At 60.8% G+C, this 17,700-nt stretch overlaps 1 protein-coding gene across 1 annotated transcript; it reads right to left on the bottom strand.

Annotated features, from left to right (window-relative positions):
* Positions 1 to 1,506: 1,506 nt before the first annotated feature.
* On the bottom strand, positions 1,507 to 11,705 carry KCNE1 (potassium voltage-gated channel subfamily E regulatory subunit 1). Its single transcript, XM_070403683.1, has 2 exons — positions 11,657 to 11,705; positions 1,507 to 3,439 (listed from the first exon to the last, which is right to left on the bottom strand). Exon 2 carries the CDS (start codon positions 3,394 to 3,396, stop codon positions 3,007 to 3,009), a length of 390 nt encoding a protein of 129 aa, XP_070259784.1. The 5' UTR covers positions 3,397 to 3,439; positions 11,657 to 11,705; the 3' UTR covers positions 1,507 to 3,006.
* Between the last annotated feature and the right edge of the window lie 5,995 nt (positions 11,706 to 17,700).

Genomic DNA, 17,700 nt, shown 5'->3' with positions numbered 1-17,700 from the left:
CGTTAGGCCCTTTTGAGAATGAACTGTCGGATGCTACAAGCGAGAGCCTGCAAAAATGGTCAAGTAGAGTGAGTGTGTGCGAAAGAGTAAGTCGGGGACATCGCCGTCCCCGCCCCGCAGGGTCCGTGGTCTCTGCTCTGCGGCCACAGCGACGCGTCCCCTCTGAGCCGCCCTGTGCTCCGTCCCGCCTCGCCGGCCTCCCGGAGCCCCGGCCTGGTCAGCAGCAGGACAAGAGCCGGAAGTTAGGGAGGCAGAGCTCCTGCTGACCTCCAGCTGGGTCATTCAGCAACTGATGACCTTGGGTGTGTCCTTGAACCTCCCTGCGCCTGTGTCCTCAGCAGCTCCATGACAGGTCATGGTTGGGGCTAGCTCTTCAAGATCAACAGACCAAAGAATTGCATATCTTTCCTGCAGTATTAAAGCCAGGCCGGCGCGGGGGGAGGGGGCAGGCGTGGTGTGAGGGTTGGCTAACTGCCCCGTCCGAGTCAGCGAGGTGCGCACACAGTAGGTCTGCTTCTCCAGAGCGGACTCCCTCGACCAGTCCCAAGAATCTGAGGAGCAAACGGAGTCATGACACATTGACTCACAGTGACAGGGCGAGGGGCCTGGGACAGGTGAGGGGGCGGGGGGGGGGGGCTGAGCGGCTGGCTCCCCCAGGATGGGCGGACTGCAGCTCACGGCCGCTGCCTCTGGGAAAAGTCACCAGGGGAGTGACTGGTGATAAGGAGCCAGGCCCATGCCTGGAACACCAAGGTCAGTGTGACCCCGTGACTCACAGGGGCCACGTACACCCTGGGTCCCCCCACACCTGAGCTCCCACCCGCCTTTCCTTCGAGGTGGGCGGGGTGTGTCTGCAGCCGGGACCACAGGGGAGCCAGCAGGCGAATGGGCTTTTGGGCCCATGAACCCCCCAGATGGTGGGCAAAACGCTGTGCATGAGATTTTCTTTTGCGGGGGTGGGGTGGGGAGGGGGTAGGGGTCATTAGCTTTCATTAGATTTTCAAAGGACTCTATGACCCCAAGAAGCACCCGCTCGAGGACTGTAGGCATCCACGCCGGGACCCTGCCAGCGTCCCTGAGGCCTGGCGGTCTGTCCCAGGAAGCAGGACGCAGCCGGGGACGGAGCTGTCCGTTTGAGGACGGCCCACGATGCTGTGTTACTTTTATAGTCTGTGCGGGTCGTGAACAATTGTTTTATTAAGTACTAGTGGCCGGGTGATGAAATTCGTGCACATTAAAAGGGAATTAATTAGAGGAAATAGTTTAATATTGCTATTTGCCCTTTATCTATGATAGAAGTGTCAGAGATTAAAGAAAATTGGTAAAATGTATATGAGAATCTCCCTCCTGTCAGAGTCTGGGGCGCGCTGCGGGACCCAGAGTCAAGTCCCCGCCCACCCGCGTGAGCCTTGAAATCGCACGAGACCCAGACCCTGGCTGCCCGCCCCCCCCCCCCCACCCAATCAAGCCCCACAGGGCGGGGGGCGCAGCCTCAGGTCCCCTGGCCTCAGTGTGAGGGCGGGAGGGCACGAGGGCGCGATGACCATTTGTGTATTAGCTCTTTATTATATAGGATTTAGGAATGCCCAAGCAGGTGAGCATGCAAGGGGTCCCAGAGTGCTAGCGCTGCCCGTGGCTAATGCTGCCCGTGGCTAATGCTGCCCGTGGCCACGGCTGTCCATGTACACGCTGCCATGCCGCTGGAGCAGGAGGCTGAAACCCACGGCACATGGCCCTGGACTCTTAGGTCGGGCTAAGGAGGCTTCCTTCCACTGCGGAAGAGAAGGAGGTATGTTCCCTGCACCCACTCAGCCCCTTCCCACCTCATCGGCGAGGGAAAGGAGGCGGAAGAAAGCAGCTGGGGGGGGGGGGCAGAGGGCACTCTGTGATTCCTGCGTTTCCCGTGGCTGCCGTACAGAGAAGCCACACTGCGGCCTGAAACCACAGAAACCCGTGGCCTCCCAGTTCCGGGGGCCAGAGGTTGGAGTCAAGGGGTCCTGGGCCACGCTTCCTCGTGACCTGCAGGGGCCTCCTCCTCGCCTCCTCCAGCTTCGGTGGTGGCGTCACCCAGGCGACCGTGGCTGTGGCTGTGGCTGCGTCACTCCAGTCTCTGCTCCGTGGGCACACGGGGCTCTCCTGTCTTCTTCGAGGACATCAGTCACCCAATGGCCTCATCTTCCCTGATGCCGTCGGCAAAGACCTGTTTCCCAATAACCACCGCTGCAGGCACCGGGGGCGTGAACGAATCTCTCGGGAAGACACGAGTCAGCCACCGTGGGCGCACACCTCGCAAGGCCCTGCCACCTCGGCCCCAGGCGGTGCCACTGGCCCACACCCTCTCCGCCCCTGGGCCCGTGGCGGGGGGGCACCCTCCCTCCTGCCATGACCACCTAGCGCCTTCCCCCTGCTATGCGTTCTGAAGTGGGGTTCGTCTTCTGCATCTTAGTCCATGTTAGTTAGAAGATTGGTTCTGCTGCTTTAACATAAACCAAAAGAATCGCAAGGAAGATGGGAGCTGGTCTCCTTTTCCTATGAAATCTGAGCGGGCGGGTGTCCAGAAAGGATGGAGAACCTGCCTGCGGCATTGCCCAGAGACTCTGCATCTGTGAACACGCCCCCCCGGTCCCGGAGCCGAGCTGCCTCACCTCTCCCCCCTGGGAGGCGGGGGAGGGGAGTGGAGGGAGGACATGGCCTTTCCTTTTCAAGAATCGCTCAGAAATTGTCCTCCTCAGTCCCACCTCTACCGGCCAGAACTTCATCACAGGACCTTGCTAGCTGCAAGGGAGTCTGGGAAAGAGGCCGGATCCTGGGGGACAGCTGACAGTCTCTGAGAGAACGCATGTGATTTTAGAGAAATAGTGCTATTAACCCACCCCTTACCCTCATAACAGCAAAAAAAAAAAAAAAAAAAAAAAAAGTACCATACAGAGTACGAGAGAGAAATGGTACTGTCTGGGGTTAGAGGAATCGGACTGTCGGGGGGCCCTGTCCAGTTCCCCCGCCCGGTCACGACGAAGGCCTCGCCCCGGGCAGGTGCGCGTGGGGCCGCTCCACAGCCAGCGGGTTCTGGATGACGGAGCAGGCCCGGAAGCTCTCCAGGACGCGCGCCTGCAGGAGCGCCTTGTCCTGCTCCTGCCACGAGTCGGACTCGATGTACACGTTGAAGGGGTCGTGGGAGTGCTCCAGCTTCTTGGAGCGGATGTAGCTCAGCATGATGCCCAGCGTGAAGAAGCCGAAGAAGCCGAGCAGCATGAGGATGTAGAGAGCCTCCATCTCGCCGGCGCTGTCGGCCGGGGAGCGGCGGGCCGGGCCGGACGCGTTGCCGCCCGGGTGAGCGGTCTCCCGCCACAGCCTGGCCAGGAGCGGGGTCACGGCGGTGGCGTTCCGCAGGCCCATCCTGCACTTCAGGTGCCGCAGCGGAGAGCGAGATCCTGGGAAACTAGAAGAAAAGGGCAACTTGACATCAAAATGCACGTCTTGGCCCAAACCCATGCACCACGCACACAGAGGCGGCCGATTTTTAAAACCTCAGGGGCCGCCCGGCCGGCGTGGCTCAGTGGTTGAGCGTTGACCTAGGAACCAAGAGATCAGGGTTTGATTCCCGGTCAGGGCACAGGCCCGGGTTGTGGGCTCGATCCCCAGTGTGGGGCGTGCAGGAGGCGGCCGATCCGTGATTCTCTCTCATCATTGGTGTTTCCATCTCCCTCTCCCTTCCTCCCTGAAATCAATTAAACACACACACACACACACACACACACACACACACACACACAAAACAGCTCAGGTGCCTTCCCACATGCCTGGGTCCATGCCACATGCCACCTCCGGGTCTGCACCTCCGGGGCCGCTCTTGATTGGTCAGTTGATAAATGGACTCCCTTTTATTTCCATCCACAGTCCCACCCGCTACCCCCCACAGGCGACCACCAGAATGAGGGCCTTTACAGACACATCGTCTGGGTGCATTTCAGCTCACATGCTAAGGTCCAAGTCGTGTCCCCTCCCCCAATTCATGAGTAGCCCTCCCCCCAAAGTGACTGTCCCTGGAGAGAGGGGCGCTAGGGGGTCGTTGAGGTTAAAGGGGGCGCCCAGGGTGGGGCCTCCTCTTTACAGGAAGAGGAAGAGCGACCTGGCTCCCCCAGCTCGGCCAGGACACCGTGAGCAGGCGGCCACCTGCAAGCTCGGGGAGTGCTCTGGCCAGACACCCAGCCCCACCGGGACCTTGATCTTGGACTTTCCAGCCTCAAAACCGTGAGAAAATAAACATCTGTGCAAGTCCCAGCCTGGTGTTCTGGCAGCAGCCTGAGCGGATAACATTATGTGCTGGTGTCGGGTCCGTGCCCCGGCTTTCCTCCTTCCCTTTCCCTCCTCAGCACCGTGGCCGTCCCCCCCACTCGTGTTCTGTGCGCGCCGCCTTCCTTCCCTTCCCACCGAGGCATGGCACCCGTGGCGTGTGCCGCTGCTCCTCCGTGCTCCTCGCTCCCTCCTCCCCCTCCATCCTCCTTTCTCCTCCTCCTCCCTCCTCCCCCTCCTCCCCCTCCCTCCTCCCCTCCCTCCTCCTCCCTCCTCCCCCTCCATCCTCCCCTCCATCCTCTTCCCTCCTCCCCCTCCCTCCTCCCCTCCATCCTCTTCCCTCCTCCCCCTCCCTCCTCCCCTCCATCCTCCTCCCTCCTCCCCTCCATCCTCCTCCCTCCTCCCCTCCATCCTCCCCTCCATCCTCTTCCCTCCTCCCCCTCCCTCCTCCCCTCCATCCTCCTCCCTCCTCCCCCTCCCTCCTCCTCTCTCCTCCCCCTCCCTTCTCCCCCCTCCATCCTCTTCTCTCCCCCCTCCCTCCTCCCCCTCCCTGAGAGCTGCTGCACCCGCATTTGCTGTCACCCTCTCTCTCCCTCCAGCTCTCCCTGGTCCCTGCCCCTGCTCCTCCAGGCTCACGCCCTGGCCATGACCCCAGGCCCCTTCGAGCCCCAGAGCAGTGAGGCCAGTCACCTGCCAAGACTCACTCCCCTGCCGCCATCCCGGCTCCTCAGACCCCACGCCCCCTCCAGGGAGACAGAGCGGCTCAACCTCAGGAGCTGTTATCACCACAAATCAGTCACCTCACCCAATGCCAGTCACACCAATCCCCGCCTCCCTTATCCCTCCCCTGACCCCCCCCGTTAGGGAGAAGCGCCCCATTTTCAGCCTGGTGCCACCCCCAGTGAGGGGCCTTCCCTGCCCCGCTCCCCTGTTAGCTCTACCCAGACCCCAGGCCCCAGCCCTGCCGGCCGCCCCTGGGACCCTGGACTTGCCATCCCATCTCCAGCACCGGCTGCTCCTGCTTCGGGCCCATGAACTCCAAGTGGTGCCTCGTCAGGCTTCAAACTTCAGCTCAGCTGTCACCTCCTCCCTGAAGCCTTCCCTGATGCCTGGGCCGGGTCGGCACCACCCACACCTCACCTGGGAGGCCGCTGTGTCCCTCTGTCCCCGGCCTGTCCCCTGGCCTCCCTGCACCCAGCACCACAGGCGCCGGCTCTGAGCTCTGACGGTGGGGCCTGGGTCTCCCGGTTATCTAGTGAACAGACGCCCGGCGCTGCCTCAGAGCGTAGCTGAGCCCCTCGCAGGCGTGGGCCGTGAGGAGGGGCAGAGTGTGCCCCGATGTGGGAATGACACCCGCTCCTGGCGCCCCGGCCACGGGACCGGGCAGGCTCCCGCCGGCTCAGCCCTGGCTCTCTCTTTGGAGAGTGGGACTGAGATCTCTGACACTGGGCGTGGGTCCCGGACCAGGGGAGTGGCTGACCGCGCGTGGCACCCAGTGGCTCTCCCACCCCGTCAGGAAGCCGCAGCCCGGGGTTGGGGTTGGGGTTGGGGTTGGCTCTCCCACAGCTGACCCCGTGGCTCCCTTCACCGGCGGAGAAGCGGGCAAACGCGGAAACACGTGTGTTTGCAGCCTTTCCTGCCGCCGGGGCCCGGGAGTCCGGGAGGGAGTAAGCGGCATGAGGCTCATGCAAACCAGCGCTTGCCCCTCTGAGCGGGGGGCAGGGATGGCGGGTGGCCTTTCCCTTTTTCTCTAAAGCTTAGCCCGGGGCTGCGGGGCAGCCGAGCCACCCACACAGGACGTCCCACATCCCCCCGCCCCCAAATGACTGGCAGCCACTCACAGAGCCCTGCCCAGAGGACAGGCCTTGGGCTGGTAATATAACTTTTCCAAAAACCCAGAGCCGCCCCAATTGGCAAGGAGTCCTGCGGACAACTACTGCCAGGGCGTTCTTGTCACTCCGTCCCCGCGTGAGACTAGGACCGTGGCCGGCGATCCCCCCGGGGGCGGGTTAGAGCCGCGGCGAGTTAGGGAACCTCTGCAACTGTTCATCCCGGGGCTTCGCCACACCGAGCCCTGTCCCTCAACACCCACCGGCTTTTCCATGGAGAAGCAACCGGAAACGCGTGCTTTGAAAACCTGCGGGCCACGCGTTCTGGGCCCGGCTGCAGCCAGTGCGCGCGACCTCAGCGCCTAAGCATCACCGGGAGGAGATGCAGCGCTGGCTCCACCGAGTTGCTGACCCGGGAGGTCTGGGCCCTGAGCAGGTGCCTCTCTGGCAGGTTCCGGGTGCTGTGACGCTGCCGGTCCGGGAACCCCAATCCGGGACTTACTAGACTCGGCGGGAGCTTTACAAACTACGGAGGCCTGCTTCCCACCTCCAAAGACTGCGCTGGCCTTGGGCGGGGCCCTGTCTGGCCGTGGGTTTCTGAAAGCCCCCGGGAGCCACTGGGCTGTGGGGTGGGGCCTCAGGACACTGACCGTCCATCTTCTGAGCGGCAGGGCACCGGGGAAATGTTATAAGAAGGGAAACGTGCCCGCCCGGCGTGGCCCAGTGGCTGAGCGTCGACCTCTGAACCAGGAGGTCCCGGTTCCATTCCCGGTCAGGGCACAGGCCCGGGTTGTGGGCTTGATCCCCAGTGTGGGGCGTGCAGGAGGCAGCCGGTCCGTGATTCTCTCTCATCATTGATGTTTCTCTCTCTCTCCCTCTCCCTTCCTCTCTGAAAAAAATATCTTTTCTAAAAAACAAACAAACAAACAAAAAACGTAATTTCCTAGCAAAATTCCCATAATTTTCTCATTTGTTTTTCAGGTTCTCTTGCTCGGGGCTTGCATGTCCTGGTGGAATCTGAAGAGAAATTGCGAGAGAAATTCCCAAGTCCTCGCCGCAGCCCCACTGCCCCGTCCTAACTCACGTGGAATCCGAACCCACGGCCGGCCCGTCAGGGCTTCCCGCCGGCCCCGAGAAGTCAAGTTCATCAGCTGCCTTCAAACCACGACTCCGAGTAGTAAAGAAAACCCGTTTCTTACTTTGCTTTTAATTTATTGTGCGGCGTTTGCTACAGGCCCTCGGTGCCCCCAGGGCCTGCACGCTGGGTCACGTGGTGTTTTTGTGCAATGAGCCTCAAAACGAGCCTGGCACCAGCCTGGCATCGCCAGCGCAGCTTTAATGACCCCGATCCAATCTGCATGCCAGTGGGGGCTGCGTGTCCATTCCCACGTTCCCGCCACGGGAGGGACACGCTGCCCAGGGCTGCGTGGAGACGTGGACTCAGGTGAACCCGGAGAGCCACGGCCCCAACCACCTCGACTCACAGGCAACTGGGCTCACAGAGGGAAGCAGACGCACCCAAGGCCACGCCTCTTCTTAAAAATGCATCTAAATGCAAAGACTCAGTGCAGGAGAGGCAGCTGTCTGGTCTTTGCAGAGGAGCGGGTTTCCTACTTGGGCTCAAAGGAGCCGAGGAACCGGCCTCCTGGATCGAGTAAAACTGGGTCTACCCACACGGGCCTGGCTCTGGCCCCAAATGTGCCATCAGGGTCCCCTGCCCACGGGGAGCCTCCACTGTTCGCACCTGCCCACGGGGGAGCCACCACCGTTCGCACCTGCACAGTGAAGGGGCCGGGGCGCAGGAGCAGCAGGAACCAGGGGCTCCGGCTCCAAACACAGCCCTTGGATGCTCGGGCTGCTGCACATTCTCAGAGTTCGGACCCAGAGCTGCCGGGATCCCTGGGGGCACGGGGCTCCAGCCGTTGTGCTGACTCACAGGTGCACGTTGTGCTGACTCACAGGTGCACGTGGAGACCGCTGGGCCCCAGGCCCTGGCTCTGTGAGGCCCCCATTGTGCCGGCGCCGGGCAGGGGGCGCCAGGCAGTCCTGGCTCACGCGAGCCCCTGCACCCCCCACATGCTCTGGCCCTGCGCCTATCAGCACCGATAGCGGCCGGGAGCGCTCAGAGCGACTTCCCAGCACCGCCTCTGCATGCTTCCTGAGCAGGTCCCGGCCGGGCCCGGCGCTGTGGGGCCTCCACGCTGTGTCCGCAGAGCGACAGGTCCTGGGGTGAGTAGGGGCGGGGAGTCAGGCCTGGAGTCCGGGATCTTGAGGTCCAGCCCGGCTCGGTCCTAGATGGACCCTAGGCCCCTTGGCCCCTGGGCCTCCTCGTACTTACTGGGGAGAGAGGGAGGGACATTCCTATCGTAACAGCATTCCTCCAGCATTTTCTTGAAAGAGCATCAGGCCTGGAAATGATCACTAGGCCTGGCCTGTTTCAGGAAGCAAACTCGGGGTAAAAACAGTTCCGGAAAAGCTCCATGTAAGTGGATATGGTCATATATTGGGTCAGGAATTCTATGAGTTGCCCAGCCGGCGTGGCTCAGTGTTTGAGCATCGACCCATGAACCAGGAAGTCAGGGTTCGATTCCCAGCCAGGGCACAGGCCCTGGTTTCGGGCTCCATCCCCAATGTGGGGTGTGCAAGAGGCAGCCGATCCATGATTCTTTCTCATCACTGATGTTTCTCTCTCTCTCTCCCTTCCTCTCTGAAATCAATAAAAGTATAGTTTTTAAAAAAGAACTCCATGCACCAATTTTCCTTAGAAGCAGTTGTCAGCCGTTTGCATCCTCACCAGGGCACCATGTCCGAATTCTGGAGACACATGGCCTCCTTGCAGGAATGAGCCCACAGGCCCCGACCCTTCCTGGGGGTCGCCGGCTCCCTCTGGGTCTCCCAAGTGGCCTCCTGGGGCAGCGCATCCCAAGGGCGGTCAGGGTTTCAGGGAGGAGGACGCAGCCTGCACAGGTCTCAGCCGCTGTCCCAGAGCCAACAGGGCTCCCTGCTCCCCCTGTGGGGCGTGGGCGGCCGGGGGGGCGTGGGCGGCCGGGGGGGGGGGGGCGGTCCCTCAGAGGGCCAGGCGCTTCCCAGCCTCTCCGGGGGTGACAGGGAGGGGCTTCGGGTGTGAGGGGTGGAAATTCGAACCTGGAGTAGGAGAGGGGCCCGTCAAACCACTTTGGTGGGAGAGGGGGTGACAGCAGGCTCCCGGGCTCAGGGGCGGGGAGGTCGCAGGGAGGGAGGCAGCGGGACTCTCCCTCAGCAGGTTAAAGGCATTCGGGGAGCCCTGCTTCCCTCTGAACACGGGACCAGTGGAGTCTACCCTGGCCACCCCCCAGGGCTTTGTGGGGCACGAACAAGCCCCACTTCCCCGCCTCCTCGCTTTTGCCCGGTTTCTCTGCGAGAAAGGCGTGGCCACCATATGGCCTGTCAACCTTCTCCTGGGCCCTGGCCTGTGGACCCCATCCTGACGCCCGCCCCTCTTTGGCCCCCCACAGCACCCTGCCCTTCGCTCCTGCCCTAACGGGCCCTGTTACCATTGGTCTGGGCATTTGCTTGCTCACCCAGCCCCACTCCAACCCCAGACGCTGCCAGGCGGGTTTGCCCAACCAAATGGGAGGGCAGAGCGCTAGGGCTGAAGCAAGGCAACGCGAGGGCAAATAACAGGTAAAGCCTAATGCACTCTGGGAGGAGACGGGGAGGGGAACCAAGCGAAAACCTCTATCCACATGGCAGGTTTTCATATGGTAAAATTTAAACCAGCGGTTCTCAACCTGTGGGTCGCGACCCCTTCGGCGGTCGAACAATCCTTTCACAGGGGGTCGCCTAAGACCATCCTGCATATCAGATATTTACATTACGATTCATAACAGTAGCAACATTACAGTTATGAAGTAGCAACGAAAATAATTTTATGGTTGGGTCACCACATGAGGAACTGTATTTAAAGGGCCAGAAGGTTGAGAACCACTGATTTAAGCATTTTTATTTATATTATGTATGTATTCCATTAGCAGTATGTGTTTTGCATATTGAAATGTGTGTGATTATATCAGCCCGCCCTGCTCCTGAAGAGCTGTGAGCAGTGGGGACTGATGACAGCGTGGTGTCCACGCTCCGCCCCACTCCCGGGAGCACGCCTCCCCTCCCCCTGCGCTCACACCTGCTCAGGTAACATTGTTTAGTGTTTGTCTTCCCACCAAGGCGTGAGCTTCGGAGGGATCTTTGCCCCGCCTTGCTCCCCATGGCAGCCTGGAGGCCGGAACAGTGTCTGGGCGCGGCAGGAGCACCACACATACTCCCAGGACGCAGGCATGTGGGTGCGTTCAACCCCCAGCACATACAGACGCCCGCACACACAGACGCCAGCACACACAGACGCCAGCACACACAGATGCCGGCACACACAGACGCCCGCACACACAGACGCCAGCACACACAGATGCCTGCATGCAGACACACACAGACGCCCGCACACACAGATGCCTGCATGCAGATACACACAGACGCCCACACACACAGACGCCCGCACACACAGACGCCCGCACACACAGATGCCTGCATGCAGACACACACAGACGCCTGCACACACAGAGCTCTCCCAGCTCCACCTGCAGGGGTGTGGGTGGTGGGGCCGAGGGACCCACGGTGAGTCCGCTGATGTCCGCCGAGGGCACTTGGGTTTGGGAACAGTTCGCGTCCTACTGACCCGCGGGAGGCAGGCACACCCGAGCGCTCTGGGAACTCGGAGAGCCTTGCGGGACCCACCGGGACCCTCTGCTGAACAGCATGAGGCAGGCGGGTCTGTGCCGTGGGCGGAACCAGGCCGGATGCGGCGCCTCTGGAATGAAAGTAGCGGGGCCCACGGAGCCCCCACGCGGCGACCGTAACCGTGGCCACAGCGCTGGCACAGGCCCCTCGCCATGGAGCTGGACGCGCCTTCCTCACCCAAGTGCGGACTCGACCTAAACTCAGTCACACCCGGAGCCTGGAGACCAGCGGGGCGCTGGCCCGGGGCGGGGGGAGGGGGGATAGGGGGGGAGGGGGCCTCCCCAGCACGTGGCTGCCTCCGCCAACTTTCTCTAGAAGCTGCCCGTGTCCCCCATCACCGAACTGGAGATCAGACACCGGCCCCCTCCGCCCCCTGCCTTTCCCGGACCCCGCCGGGACCCCGCGCGCTCCTCGCCAAGGCAGCGAGCAGCCACCGGCACCCCAAGTCCCTTCGCGGCGCGCGGCCCCCCGCACCGGCGGGCGGTGGTGCGGGTTCCCTTCCTGTGGAAGCTTCTGCGTGTTTCCTAAACTCCCCCGCAAGAGCGTCTGTGATCAGCAGCAGCGGCAGCGCTGTCCTCACGGTGGTGCCCGAGGCTCTGTGCCGGCTGCTGTCCGCGGGGCGACGGAGAGCAGGGAGCCTCCACCGCGGGGTCGCGCGCCTCCTGTCTGGGGGCGTCCGGGGCGCCCTGGGCTCAGACCGGTCCCTGGAGTCCCCTTCGGGCCGCCCGACTGGGTCACCGTGAGCCGGCGAGGAGCCCTGGACTTACCGGGTCTGGGCGCCGAGAGAGCGGGTGTGCGGGGTGACGTGCGGGCAGGCCGAGGGCAGGGCAACCGACAGCCCAGCCCGGACGGCGCCCTCCAGGCCCAGTGCGCGGCGGGCGCGGCCTCCCCACCAGCGGGCGCCCCGCCCCGCCCCGCCCCCCGCGGGCCCGGGACCCCAGGCCGCCTGCTGCCGTCCATCTCCTGCGCGTGGCCAAGCGCTTGGTTCAGGCTCGGGGCGACTGCAAGTCCCGTTACCGCTCCGCCAGCCAGCCAGCCAGCCCTTCCTGCCGGGAGGGAGTAGGGGGGCTGGCAGGGAGAAGCGCTGTTGCTGGGGGGAAACCCCCGCCCTCGGGACCAGCGCCCTGCAGACAGCTCCCCGCATGGCTCCAAGTCCGCTCCAACCCCGCTGACTTCTCTGAGCGGCGCCCGCACCCCAGCTGTGGCCACGCACCTGCTGGGCATTTACTGAGCGCCTGCGGGTGGGTGTGGGCCCTGCCTGGGCTGCAGCTGAGGACCAGGTGGGCGGGGTCCCGGCTCGGGAGTCAGGCCCTGGAGCCGCCCAGGCCTTGGCACCTGCGCTCCAAAGTGCCTTGGGCCCTGGGAACAGCCTTTCTCGCCCAGAGGGACAAACCATGCAATGCTCCCCCCCCCCCCCCCCTCCGCAACACACACCTGGGGCAGTAGCAAAGCTCCTGCCCTCAGGCGAGACAAAATTGTCCAGAAGCCCACTGTCTCCCCTGGCCCATCACTTCTCCTGGGGCCGGGCGAGGGGTCCATCCAGGGTTGCCCCTGTCAGACTCAGCCTGGTGGCACCCCTGCGTCCTGGGTGCCAGTAGCACCCACATGGCCACTCTGAAAGTCTGACAGCGTCCACAGCCTTGCTGTGAAATTGTCCTGCGTGGAATCTGTTCTGTGGAGAGGACCTGAACCGTGGGAAAGCTCCACACATAGAAAAGGTTCTTCCTAGTTCTACTCACGTTCTAGAATCTAAATGTCTCAACTAGGGAAAAACGGTTACCTATGGTTCCCGGGACAGAACCTCACACCACGTCGTGGGAGATTGTATGCAATCACTAGACAATGCGTAGGAAATAACTTGTAACCGCACGAGGGCTCCCTGTTATAATGTTAAGTGAAAAGACAAGGCCCGGCCTGGTCCGCGTGGCTCAGTGGTTGAGCAGCGACCTATGAACCAGGAGGTCAGGGTTGGATTCCCGGTCGGGGCATGTGCCCAGGTTACGGGCTCGATCCCCAGTGTGCGGTGTGCAGGAGGCAGCCGATCAGTGATTCTCTCTCATTGTCTCATTGTTGATGTTTCTCTCTCCCTCCTCCCTTCCTCTCTGAAATCAATAAAAATATATTATTTTTTTAAAAAAAGGAAAATGACTGCCCATTAAAATAGTCACGTAAGCTGCCTCTGCCTGAGTCTTGGGACGTTGACACTAACCCTTGGCAGCGTCGCGTCACCCAGGGAGCACACGCAGCTGGCCATGGGCTCACCCGTTCGGGCATCCCAGCTGCCCTTGCACCTGGCAAATAACCACAACCTTCACCTTGTTATGAACAGAGCACAAATCCAATTAAGAAACATTTCCCAAAGAAATACCAGCACTACCCCCCCTCGCCCCCGCTCTGTCCTGGAATAGGCTGTGCTGATGGGAACGTGGATACGTTAATTACAGTCTGGAATGTGATCCACGGCAAAAGCTCACTATTCGTACACGGACGGCGCCTGACGTCGGAATATAAACATTGTCCTTATGTGAGTGTTTAAACCCAGTGGGTCCAGGGCCCAGAGGGAGGCAGAATCCCTTTACGCGCTGCGGGTTTCAAGGCACAAAGGCAGCCTGTGCCGGGGCTTAGCCGGGACGGAGCTGCCGGCCTGAGATTAGCATCTCTCCGGCTCCTTGCACGCGTGACGTTACCTTGGTGTGCCTCCAGTTCCCGGTCACACAGGGCATGTGTGGCCAGGGTCCCCGCGTGGGAGGACTGGCCAGCCTGAGTCTAACCAGCGCGGGCAGCCGTTCTGGGAACGTGCACCACGGTCACTTTCTGGGAATGTGACTGTTCGTGGCCGTCGGCGTGGTTCCTGTGCCCAGGCAGGGCCCTCGCCTGATGGGTGGACGTGGCGGCTGCAGGTCTCCCAGGAGGAACGGATGAGGAGGGGCGAAGCCAGAGGCGGTGCTGGGGTGACGCGGAGGAGGGCGAGAGGAAACCTGTACAAGGGAAGCTTCAGAAAAGCGAACGCCAAACACCCCTCCGTGTGCCATCTGTACCAGGGAAAGGGTCTGGGTGACCCCCTGCCTCTCAGACTGAACCCTTACTCTACGTGTTGTCCTAACCAGAGCTTAGACCCCTTCCCTTAGAATTTTTCTCTGCCTGGCCCACATGGCTCAGGGGTTGAGCATCGACCTATGAACCAGGTCACAGTTCAATTCCCTGTCAGGGCACATGCCCAGGTTGCGGGCTTGATCCCCAGAGTGGGGTGTGCAGGAGGCAGCCCATCAGTGACTCTCTTTCATCATTGATGTTTTTATCTCTCCCTCTCCCTTCCTCTCTGAAATCAACAAAAATCTTTTTAAGAAAGAATTTTTCTCAATAAGTACATTTCTTCTTTGATGACTGGTCAGTCCAGTTCAATATTTCCTAAGCTCCTACATGGGCAGGGAGAAGGCACCCAATCAGCTATGTCCAAACCCCCCCCCCCCCCTGCAGAGTAGAGCTAAAATGCCCGCCCCCTTCTCTCCCCACCTGCCCCATCCCCTGCCACCAACACATGCAAGACTTTCCGGGAGAAGTGACCTTCTCTCCCCATTGGGGACAGCTGTGCTGGTTCCCATGGCACAGGCATCGCCTTTGACCACAGCCCTCCCCACCCAGTGCTCCCAGGACCACTCTCCCCTTTCATTGCTGCAGCCCCCGCCCAAGGCAGCGCACAGCAGCGTCTCCCCGGAATCTGACAGGGGGCCCTGGGCTAATGTAACCCTCTCCATCTGTCCTCAGTGGTCCACTCACCAGCTTTCTTTTCTTTTTTTAAAAATATATTTTTAATTGATTTCAGAGAGGAAGGGAGAGGGAGAGAGAGAGAGAAATACATCAATGATGAGAGAGAATCATTGATTGGCTGCCTCCTGCACACCCCACACTGGGGATGGAGCCTGCAACCGGGCATGCGCCCTGACCGGGAATTGAACCGTGACCTCCTGGTTCATAGGTCGACCCTCAACCCCTGAGCCGCGCCAGCTGGGCAATAGATTACTTCTTGATTGGATAATGGTTACTCATCTATCCGTGATCTGAGGGTGCCCCTTTCTGGCCCAGGCATAGAGCAGACCAGGGGGTGCCTGAGCCCGACGGAGCCTCAGTGAACGTTTGCCGAGCCGAGTTGGTTTAACGGACGTTGGGCTGGGAGGGTAAGCAGGAGGCGTGGGTGTGAGGGCGCGTCCGTCACACCAGCGCAGCGATGGCAGAGCGGCCCTTCCTCCTCCGCTGCCTTCTGGGTTGGCAGAAGCCCAAGGACTCGTGGACACCGAGTGTCTGGGGGGGGGGGCGGAGGGGGGCTTGTCTTCACAGCTGCCAGGGCTGTGCAGGCTCTACTTCTCTTGGCAGCAAAGCTGCCCTCCAAACCGACCTGGGACAGACGTGGGCCCTGCGGGACCAGGCCTGCAGACGACCGTCTGTTCACCCACCTGAGCCGGGGCACGTGGCCTCTTCGGTTCTGTTTGCTCATCTGCCTCTCGGGTGACAAGATGGAGAACGCCTGCTCCGCGGGACTCCTTGCGTCCGTGTGGACCTGAAACAGCTTCGCCGAGTCCCGTGCCGCAGGCAGTGAGTGGGAGCGTGAGGACAGCAGGCTGTTCTGGACGCGACGGCTCTGTGCTCGGCTCTGATCCCTCCCTGGCCCGAGTGCACAGCCGGCCGATAAGGCATAAAAATAGAAAGCGGGCCTGGCTCACGGACACGGAGCACGGAGCCTGGGAGCCTCCGACCCACGGCTCTCTGTCCACGGTCAGCAGGGAGGTGGGCCCCGGGGCGCACCCAGCGTACGACCACGCAGACGGCAGCCAGGAGCCAGCCCTTGGCTTGAGGTCAGGGACCCGGGTGGGAGCCCGGAAGAGGAACCTGGCTTTTTGTTGCCTAAGGCCAAGATTTTAGAATCACGAGGATCTGGAACGTGGAGCTGGAGACCCGTCACCAGCCGAACACCGAGCCTCAGCTGATGTGGCGGATGTTGGAGCCACACTGGCCTCAGGTGGGCACCGGTGTCCTGGGGTTCACCGTGGGACAGAAACCCCCAAATACCACATCCGATCTGGTCCGGGGTGGAGCCCCACGTTCAGGGGAGCCACCACGGTGCCTGCCAGGGGAGCTGCCACGGTGCCTGCCAGGGGAGCCACCACGGTGCCCGTCAGGGGAGCCACCACGGTGCCCATCAGGGGAGCTGGCTGGTGGAGGGCCTGCTCCTCTGCTTCTGCTCGGTGCCCAGTACCCGGGGACCCAGCACTGTGACCCCCAGGCGAGCAGCGCAGGACTGCCTGCCTGGCCCACGAACGCAGAGCTCCCTGGATACGCGCCGCTGTGTGGCTTGTGGCGGCAGGTCCATGGCTGGTTAGCAGCTTGGTTCTTCCATGTCGGCGCCGGCCCAGGCTGCGTGTGCACCTGCTGGGCTGTGGGAACAGAGGAGAGACGGGTTCTCGGAAGCTGCAGCCAGCATCTCCCTGAGGACGGTTCTCGTGGGGGGAACCCTTTATGCTCTCGGACCAGCGGGATCACCACCCTTTATGCCAGGGGTCCTCAAACTTTTTAAACAGGGGACCAGTTCACTGTCCCTCAGACCGTTGGAGGGCCAGACTATAGTTTAAAAAAAAACTATGAACAAATTCCTATGCACACTGCACATATCTTATTTTGAAGTAAAAAAACAAAATGGGAACAAATACAATATTTGTATTTGCATGTGGCCCGGGCTGTAGTTTGAGGACCCCTGCTTTATGCTCTCGGTCCAGCGGGATCACCACCCTTTATGCTCCTGGGACCAGAGGGATCACCACCCAGCGTCTAGCCTGTACCCAGCAAACAGCAGACACTCAGTCAAGGTTTGAAGAGTTCAGCGCGGATCTTTCCCGTGTTCTTGGGGTGTAAGTGGGAGCTGTGCCTGGGCTGTGGGAGCACAGGGAGTGGGACTCAGTGCAGCTGCAGATCCGCTGTGGGTTCCTTGTCCGGGCAGAAGTGGAGCAGGAGGGGAACATGGACATGAGAGAAGGAGGCACAGGTCCATCCGCTATGTGGCTTCTTCACCAGCTCACAGCGTCTCGGATCTTTCTGTTGTTAATCCTCACTGAGGATATTTTCCCATTGACTTCTAGAGAGGGGAAGGGAAGGAGGCAGGGGGAGAGAGAAATAGAAGCAGCCATGTAAGAGAGACACAGTGATTGGTGGCCTCCCACATGGGCTGAGGCCAGGGATCGAACCCAAGACCCTTCAGTGCAGGGCCAACACCCTAACCACTGCCCCTACCCCTATCACTTCACAGAAAGCCTATTTACCAAGTTCCTTTAGCCAGTACGTCATGTCCAGCCCCCAGCAAAAGATGTCAGGGCATTCCAAAAGCAAAGAACACAGAGTGATGAGATACAGCAAGCACTGGAAACAGACTAAGATATGACACAGGTGTTTGAATGATCAGATTAGGAATTAGGAATTTAAAATAATTCTAATTAATATGCAAAGGGCTCTAATGGGAAAAGTAGATTAACATGCTAAAAAAGATGGGTAGTTTAGATAGAGAGAGAAAAATTCTAAGAAATACTTTTTAAAATGTGAGGTCAAGCAAAAATCTGCAACAGAAATAGAGAATGCATGGGACTGGAGATGGCTGAGGAAAGAATCACTGATGGTATATCAATGGAAACTTCCAGAAATTAAAGGTAAAGGAGGAAAAGACTTTAAAAAAACAAAACAGACCATAATGTCCAAGAACTACAAAAGGCGTAATATATGCGTAACGAGAATACCAGAAGGAGAAGAAAGAGATAAAGGGACAGAAGAA

The sequence above is a fragment of the Myotis yumanensis genome, unplaced genomic scaffold (genome assembly GCF_028538775.1).
Source record: "Myotis yumanensis isolate MYYU_CA2020_CCGP unplaced genomic scaffold, mMyoYum1.0.hap1 SCAF_2, whole genome shotgun sequence".
NCBI classification, from domain to species: domain Eukaryota; kingdom Metazoa; phylum Chordata; class Mammalia; order Chiroptera; family Vespertilionidae; genus Myotis; species Myotis yumanensis.
This window is presented reverse-complemented; position numbering and strand designations above follow the sequence as displayed.

Excerpts from the sequence above, each read along its gene's own strand:
- KCNE1 (XM_070403683.1), bottom strand. The coding sequence starts at position 3,396 with ATGGGCCTGCGGAACGCCACCGCCGTGACCCCGCTCCTGGCCAGGCTG.